At 40.3% G+C, this 8,172-nt stretch overlaps 3 protein-coding genes across 3 annotated transcripts; all 3 read right to left on the bottom strand.

The window, feature by feature from the left end:
• Nucleotides 1-3,272: 3,272 nt before the first annotated feature.
• LOC131430157 (glutathione S-transferase 1-like) lies at nucleotides 3,273-4,375 on the bottom strand. The gene is made up of 2 exons (XM_058594885.1): nucleotides 4,079-4,375; nucleotides 3,273-3,886 (listed from the first exon to the last, which is right to left on the bottom strand). The coding sequence occupies exons 1-2, from the start codon at nucleotides 4,217-4,219 to the stop codon at nucleotides 3,281-3,283; spliced, it is 747 nt and encodes a 248-aa protein (XP_058450868.1). The 5' UTR covers nucleotides 4,220-4,375; the 3' UTR covers nucleotides 3,273-3,280.
• Nucleotides 4,376-4,518: 143 nt separating this feature from the next.
• LOC131430148 (glutathione S-transferase 1-like) lies at nucleotides 4,519-5,461 on the bottom strand. The gene is made up of 2 exons (XM_058594875.1): nucleotides 5,186-5,461; nucleotides 4,519-5,121 (listed from the first exon to the last, which is right to left on the bottom strand). The coding sequence occupies exons 1-2, from the start codon at nucleotides 5,444-5,446 to the stop codon at nucleotides 4,600-4,602; spliced, it is 783 nt and encodes a 260-aa protein (XP_058450858.1). The 5' UTR covers nucleotides 5,447-5,461; the 3' UTR covers nucleotides 4,519-4,599.
• A 210-nt stretch (nucleotides 5,462-5,671) lies between these two features.
• Nucleotides 5,672-6,606, bottom strand: LOC131430163 (glutathione S-transferase D6-like). Its single transcript, XM_058594899.1, has 2 exons — nucleotides 6,468-6,606; nucleotides 5,672-6,412 (listed from the first exon to the last, which is right to left on the bottom strand). Exons 1-2 carry the CDS (start codon nucleotides 6,597-6,599, stop codon nucleotides 5,906-5,908), a joined length of 639 nt encoding a protein of 212 aa, XP_058450882.1. The 5' UTR covers nucleotides 6,600-6,606; the 3' UTR covers nucleotides 5,672-5,905.
• Between the last annotated feature and the right edge of the window lie 1,566 nt (nucleotides 6,607-8,172).

Here is an 8,172-nt window from a genome sequence, read left to right as displayed (position 1 = left end):
CAAAGAAAAATATTTGGAAGAATACCACTCATTTATATATGAGAATATTTGAGATATGAGAAACGCATAATTACACCACTAGGTGGATTAAAACAGATTTTTTTTTTTTTTCACATTTCCAAGTCTATCAGTTCAATCGTCAATATTGAAATTAATAAATCTATGACAACGAGTTTCAATTGGAAATTGAACACCGATAATTCAGGTAATTTCTTTCTACAAGCGACGAAGATCTCGGTAATTTATAGTCTTCTCGAAACCGAAAATCTCGGTAAATGTAAATTACCTGTTAAACGAAAAATACTGAGAATTTTAGTTTGTTTTAAAATTTGCCGAGATATGTTCGAGCCCCGACCTGGAAGGATTCGTAGTGTCAGTAGGATCGTAGCACCACTCTGAATCGGCTGCGAAGTCTGTTGGAACATTCCACTACAGGAATGTAATACCAAGGCTTTGCTTTTTTTCGAGATGATTGCCGAGCGCTCGGCTGTTCAAATCTCGGCAAAGTTTTGCCGATATTCGGGAAAACAAATCTAAGTATGGATAAATCCCACTCCGACCAAACAATTTGCATCTCTCAAGCACCGTTGGACTTCGAGTATTTGGGAAGGAAATTGAGTTCCGTTCTACTTCAAACCAAGCGATGTTGAACTAAAGCTCTATGCAGTCAAACGGCGTTTCTGATGTGAAGGATAGCTACATCGCTCCTAGAGATGTTATATATTAGTAAATTGTCGGATTCCGAAAAGACAGAGAGCAATATAGATCAGTTCAAAAAAACCGCATTGATGGTTCATATGATCGACAATGAACACAGTTTTGATCTGAACAAAACCAGAATTCTCGATCAAGAAAACAGAACTAATATCACAGACTAACAGACATGACAGTATGAGTAAATTCTTATAAAAATAATTTTTCGTGATGCACTAGTTCCACCTATATTGTACTGCGCGAACTATTTACTATCGGTACACCCCTTGTGTTACGTAAAAGTTTTTTTACTAGTTGGTTTCCCCTCGTTTTTCAGCACCGATCAGCTGCTTGCAGGGATGCCTGATTTCATCAAAATTTTTGAAAATGAATCGTCACAATAAATTATTGGATTACGTTGATAATATATTTAACTTTTTCGCGATGTTGGAAGGTAACCATTTATTTGACTCAACGTTGTTCATCTAGACTATTTTTTATTGTGTTGGTAGTTTTCACCCGAAATTAAGTGGCGGCAGACCAGAAGCAAGTGAATATGTATTAAATCTGTATCCTGCATGAAATTCGCATGGACGTATACAAATCAATACATTACAGGTAATTCTGCATGAATGGCAACTCTGTTGGTAAATGAAAAAAAATAAACACAGTCTAGATGACAGACAGGATGTTTTTGATAGGTTAACGTGGCGCCATCATGACACATGTGAGTACTGTCCCAAATAAAGGAATATTCGAAATGACCGTTAAAATGATTGAAGAATCTAATTTGAGTGTCCTGTCTGTTAGTCTGTGCTAATATGCTTTACAAATATTAGAAATGTGCCATATTTTTACTGACAGTTCAACCATTAACTTCAGAACCGACACGCATAATTTGAATGCTGTATACTCCGGTCTGTTGCTCTCTCTCACACATTGTTAACTGTCAATCTCGCCTCCGATTTCGCTGTCTATCATTTCTCATCTGTTTCACTCTAATTTTTGCTCTACTGTCTTCCATATTCGCTGCTTGCAATATTTCAGTGCTCAATCGAAGTCGATGTGCGTGGGAAGTGCTTGTGCCAGGAACTTGGCAAAACAAATAATTCGAATTAAAATTTCTAAACAAATTGAATTCGTATGTCTCGTTTTTGTGTTCTAGTGTAGAGTAGCCGTTTTTCAACCAACTGTTATAAATGTTACACCATACTTGACGAAAAATATTTGTAGTCGTTGTGAGTACATTTTGTAAAATTATTGTATTTTGTGGAAAAAATTTTTGTGACTAAATAATACATAAAATTACAGTTGCCCTGAAGATGAAGGTATAACCTTCGAAACGTTGGCCTTTAACGAAAAAGAAATGTTTTGACGAGAAACCAATTGACCAAAAAGCCATCTCTTTATTTAAAACTATATTAGTAGCTGCAGTAGCCGAGTCGAATCATCACAAGTGATTGATATCGAACTCAAGTGCTCGAACTAGGCATTAAATGGAAAAAGTTATAAAAAAACAGGGAAAAGCCATTTATCAGCTTCACAATGCGCAAGTCGCCAGAGTGTTTGTTTGAAATTTGACAGTCGAGCATTTATTTGTCTATCGAGTCGGTAAATTTAACTAAAACTTCGGCTCAGTTTAAAGTTTGACGAATGGAAAGTTATTTGGGATCATCTCACACTCAAAATTAAATGGTAATAGGTATGGTATAAAAATTGCACTACAGAGAACGCAGACGTACTTTGAGAAAAACTATCTTGGTTTGTCAATGTATTGGAACGTTTTACTATACAGAAGAACTAAAATTATATTTTTTTTTTTCGAAGAGTCGGAAAATAACTATCAAACTATCAAAAATTACCATGCTTTCGAGCAGGGTTATTTTTGAAAAAAACGAAAGAACTCCTCGACTCGTGAATTATTTGAACTTTAAGTCAAAAGTTGACAGCAAAGTTGTCGTTGTCCAAAATAACGCTGCCCAAAAGCATGGTAATTTTGGACAGTTCGATAATTTTTTTTCCGACACCGAAAAAATCTTCATCCCAAGAAGCTTGGCAAGTGTTCTTTGGCGAGACGCGCTATAGAATTCGTTGAAAGCAATCGGTCTCTCGTAAATTTCACCCTCAATAGAACCGCGTTTGGCTAAAATATCGGCTCTCTCATTGCCTGGAATGGAGCAATGAGCCGGGACCCAAACTATTGTGATGAGATAATTATTATTATTGAATATGTTGTTCAGGCACTGTTTTATTTTGCCCAAGAAAAACGGTTCATTTTTGCCAGCAGCGACTGCTCGACTGTCAAATTTTAACTAAAAGTTAAAATAATTCGCGGATTGGAAAGCCTTTGAGGTACGATTCTAGCTTTTCATTCAAAGATTGAAACCCTAAAAAATTTTGTCATGAAGCATATGATAAATGATATCATATGCAATGACGACGTAGTAATTTAGAAACTGAAAATAACTCCCGTCGAAGTTGATAAGCTTAACAAAAAAACTTCAAACGCAATACGATAACATTTCGCTAACTCTGCTACCAATTACATGACATTTCTTTCGATTAAATTTATCGCAATGTAAGTTCTCTAACCCGTACACGAAGGTTCGTTGTTATTACTACTGCTACTGCTACTGCCGCCACATTGCTGTTCATGCGCTCGTATAATTTCATTCTGTTTAAGCTGACGTACCGCCTCGATACATTCCTGTGATTTTGCAACCGCTTCTCTGGTCATTTCCTCGAAACCCTCCAGTTCCTTTTTGCACTGTTGGTACCACCGAAATACGTTCCGGTAGGCCGTCATGTCAAATTGTATCACTCCGTCCAGGGATGCCACACTGATGACCATGCTGAAGTCTGCTACGGTCAGTTGTTCGCCCGCCAGCCACCTGTGCCCCTCGAGAAATTTGTCCAGAATGGAAACGGCGTCCTGAATTTTGCGAAAGTCTTCCGGTCTCCCTTCACCAAATCCCGTCAGAATCGGATAGTAGTAGGTGGATAGAGCCCGATGAAGTGTCCCGAGCTGAAAGAACAGCAACCGGTTGACTTGCGCCCGTTCACCGATATCCTTCGGGTAGTACATCTTGTCCACTGTGCCATACTTCTCTGCCAGATACATCAGAATGGCGTTCGATTCCCAAATCACAATGTCACCGTCCACCAACGTTGGGATACAATGCTGCGGGTTTAGCTATCATACGAAACAACTTACGTCAGTCGAGAGAAGAAAAAAAACAAGTATGCTCCGTACGAAGCAAAATCAAAACAATCGCAGCAGGCTGAGCGTGAGTCACTCTCATCCCTCACACATCACTCCGGTTGCTGTGATCATTTTTAAGGCTTTTAGGGTGGTCGTTCGTGCGCAGTCTCCTCCTCTACTTACCGCGAGAAATTCCGGTTTGTGTTGTTCCCTCTTCAGAACATTCGTTTCGATGAGATTTAACTCGATTCCTAGTGCCCGGGCCAGCAGCATCACCGATCGACAGAATGGTGCTACTATCGTACAGTATAAATCGATTGGCATTGCGTTCCAGGGGGACTTTCGCTTTCACAAGCGGCACAAAATGAACTGACGAGAGCAAAGCACAATTTTGTGACAATTCATCGCCGTTGCTGCTGCTGCTGCTGCTACTCCTGCTGCTGCTGAGGCTACGATAAGTGCTTGATTCACATCCAACCCAAACAGGTATGATGATGATAATCAACCACACACAGACGATCGTTCACTTTATACGAATGGATGATAAAAAAAATAAAATAAAGACCACCACTTCGCTGGCGACTCCAAAAAAAACAACTAACGAATCAATTGAAACACATCGCTTATCTTATCACACGTAAACCTCGTCGAGGAATGGCTTTATTTCGTTTAAATTTGCTGAGTCATATCTCGCCTATTGCGATTCATGGATCGAGAGACTTGCGAGCGGATGAGAAAAACGGGGCAAACTCTTGCGCACCACGTACACAAATCTCATCGTGGCCGGCTACTTCGGTGGACATCTGAGCATACCAGCGTTGAATGTTTGGATACTTGGCCAAGTCTAATCCGGCGGCCAGTTTGATCGTCGTGATAGTTGCCAGTATGGGTAAGTCGGCGATGGTCAAACTATCCCCGGCAACGTACACACTCCCGTCCAGATACGTCTCGAGAAAGCCGAAACCTTCCTCCATCCGTTGTGCTGTCTCGTCGGAGAACTGTTTACCCTCGAAGATGACCGGGTAGTAGTGCTGGGAAAACCGTTGATACAGGGTACCCATGTCGAAGTACAGCCGCTGATTTACGATGGCACGCTTCTTCGGATCACGCGGATACCATGCGTCTCCCTTGCCGTACTTTTCGCACAGGTAGATCAGAATGGCACGGGACTCCCACAGTACAAAGTCGTTGTCGACCAGCGTCGGAATGACATGTTGCGGATTTATCTGATCCAGAACGGGAATTGGGAATGTGTGATTGTTGCTCAACGCTAGAAACCATCTACAGTACCTTCAAAAATTCCGGTTTCATGTGTTCCTCTTTGAACAGATCCAAGTAGGCTAAGTTCAGATGAAGATTCATGGCTTTGGCTAGCAACCGAACCGATTGGCACGGGGCCGATAGTGGCATGTAGTACAAATCCATGATGCTGGTCCAACTTCCCGTGTGATCCTCCTCCGGTCCGTCCGGTTGAGAATTTAGCAAAAACTCGACTGGTGAGATGATGTGTGATTTCAATTCACTGGCGACTGACGTAGATTGTGCGAGCATGTGTGCGGAGGAATCAATTATTTGATATCTGCACGAGTGTACGAGTATTTGCTGTTGAAGCTCGGTAAGGGGGCCTTCGGTTCGAAGAGGGCCCCCTCACACACAGTCACAAATGCTCATTACCGAATTGGATCGAATTTGATAAGCTTAGTAGCGCATGATTTGTATATATACATAATAGATAACGAAATGCTTTCAGGTGGAAAGCATTCGAATATTTTTCGTCATTGCTTCTAGGAATCTATAAAAATTCTGGAGATCTGTTAAATTATATTTATTTTATTATTTTTTTAATAAGCGAAGTGCCCGAAATACATGCACAAACATTAGATAATATCACTAACGACGACGACGACGAGGACGAGGATGGGGAGGTTTAGTGACACTTCATAATGGGCTGGTTGGAACAAAATTTAGAAAGCGCGCGCGTTGGTCGGTCGGTCGGTCGGTGATTTGACCTCAGTTTGGTAGCTGCTTCGCGAGAAACGCCCGCAAAGCCCTCTCACACTGGGCCTGAAATTCGTCCGATCCCGTCATTTCGCTGTGTACTTTTTCGTACCAGCGATTGACGTTAGCGTAGTCGGCCTTTTGAATATCGATCACGGCGAGAGCTGCAATCGTTTGAAAAAGCGAAACATCCGCCACGGTTAGATGATCGCAGGCGGCGTAGGAACGATTCTCCAGATACCGATCGAAGGTACGCACACAAACCAGTAATTTTTCCATCAGTTCTTCGTTCGGTTCCATTCCCTTAAGGACCACCGGCATCGAGTAGGCCACGAAGCACTTGTACATGTTGGTGTCGAAAAAAAGACACTCATTGATTTTGGTCCGCTTGCTTTGATCGACCGGGTACAGGGTGCCTGCTTTGTCAAATTTTTCCGCCAGATAGATGAGCACGGTGTGAGATTCGCCTACTACGATTTCGCCGTCCACCAGAGTTGGCAGCGATTGTAGTGGGTTGATCTGAAGAAAAAAAAACACCCGACATCAGTTAGGCACTGTAAAGCTCGATTCTTACCTTGGATAACATTTCCATTTCGTTGGCATCTTTGGTGTCGATGGATATCAAATTTAATTTCAACTTCAGTATGTTGGCCAAAACCAAAATAGCACGGCTCGTTGGTGGAATAATGTGATAGTAGAGATCCATTCTCGAAGCGAATACGACACTGATTTGTTACAGTTCAGTCGAATTTAAGGTTTTATATAGCATTACTAGTTGCATAAATGGGATCATAGGTAAAGTGTAGGGCATTGGTTTTAGTACAATCACACAAATTGTTTTGAACCGTGCTATTTCTCACTTGTCTGTGGCATGTGGCATATTTGGTAGGCAACTGAAGTGGCAGAAACTAATGAAAATTCATCAATCAAGGGTTATCTTGTTCAGACGAAGTGATAAAATTATGCACTGGGTTTTGTCCGTTCCTTAATGTACCCTAGAAATGCAATGCAAACCTGGAAAGCCAAACATAGAGCAACTTGAAAAACATAGAATTTTTAACAAAAGCTCAAATGAACATCATATTGCCATTCTCAAATGGGAGCAAACATCACCATCTTCTAATAAAACACATAATAATGAATTTTCTTTCACGTTTTGTCTTCGACTCATCAGTGCTCTAGCAGTTTAAATTAAACTGCTATCCGCACCGCTAAGCGTTGGCGTCCAGCAAGTCACCGCTCGTTTACGCTCAAGACATCAGACAAAAAAAAAACATTGCACTTTTGTGCAATAGTCTGAAAGAGTCGTCACTTAAATTAAGTGAACTTTGCATCTGCTTAGCGGTTTAAATTTAATTGCTATAGGAGTTTAGTTTAAACTGCTACAGCTTTGATGAGCCAAAGACGAAGCGTGAAAGAAAATGAAACTAATTACACTGAGGTCTTTTTCAACGCGGTTTCTTTTTACGCGGATTTCCAAAGTTAAGCGGTTTTCTTGTTTTGTAGAGATTTTTTTAAGTCAACTTTTTGACACTGGATTTACAAAAAAAAAATGTTCAGATTACACCAAATCTCCTAAAGTCAATTTTCACAAAAAAAATTTTTTTTAATTACACCAGATCTGGACGTTTCATGCATTTCTAAAATATTTGACATAAAAAAAGCGGGTGGGTAATGCCAGAGACATAACTCGATAACGTGAATACGAATAAAATGTATGGATCAGTTTCTCCATAGTAAAGAATTTGAATTCTGAAACTGAATTTTGCTGCCAGATTCTGATACTGGATTTTGAACCTGAACTTGGAATTGAATTCTGAAACTGAGTCCTGAATTGTTGATCTGCATTGTTGAACTGTGATCTAGAACTGAATTTGAAATCAGGATTCTTATTAGAAACTGAGTTCTGAATTTTAGTTTCAGAATTACGGTCCAGGTTTCCAAATTCTGATCCAGAATTCAGCTTCGAAGCTGAGTTCTGTAATCCAGATGCAGAGTTTAGCTCGAAAATCTTCAGAATATATTTACTAAATTCAGTTACATTTTAAAAATTGTGAAAATGGATTTTGGTTCTGAAATGCATTTTTGAACTGAATTCCGGAAGCATAACTGAGTTTTGGAACTGAAATGTGGTCCTGGATCTCAGCCTGAAATTCAAGAACTTCAGTTTCAGTTTCCGATTTCTGAGCTTAAATTCTAAGTCTGGACAGGGACTTGCGAACATAATTCTGGTCTGAACCTTAATTTCAGTTCCAGAATTCGATTGCAAGTCCAGAATA

Source organism: Malaya genurostris, chromosome 1, assembly GCF_030247185.1.
Source record: "Malaya genurostris strain Urasoe2022 chromosome 1, Malgen_1.1, whole genome shotgun sequence".
Taxonomy (NCBI): domain Eukaryota; kingdom Metazoa; phylum Arthropoda; class Insecta; order Diptera; family Culicidae; genus Malaya; species Malaya genurostris.
This window is presented reverse-complemented; position numbering and strand designations above follow the sequence as displayed.

Coding starts and splice junctions, on each gene's coding strand:
- LOC131430157 (XM_058594885.1), bottom strand. CDS start 4,219: ATGCCAATCGATTTATACTGTACGATAGTAGCACCATTCTGTCGATCG. Junction 3,887..4,078: donor ACAAACCGGAATTTCTCGCG/GTAAGTAGAGGA, acceptor TTCGTATGATAG/CTAAACCCGCAGCATTGTAT.
- LOC131430148 (XM_058594875.1), bottom strand. CDS start 5,446: ATGCTCGCACAATCTACGTCAGTCGCCAGTGAATTGAAATCACACATC. Junction 5,122..5,185: donor TGAAACCGGAATTTTTGAAG/GTACTGTAGATG, acceptor GTTCTGGATCAG/ATAAATCCGCAACATGTCAT.
- LOC131430163 (XM_058594899.1), bottom strand. CDS start 6,599: ATGGATCTCTACTATCACATTATTCCACCAACGAGCCGTGCTATTTTG. Junction 6,413..6,467: donor AAATGGAAATGTTATCCAAG/GTAAGAATCGAG, acceptor TTTTTTCTTCAG/ATCAACCCACTACAATCGCT.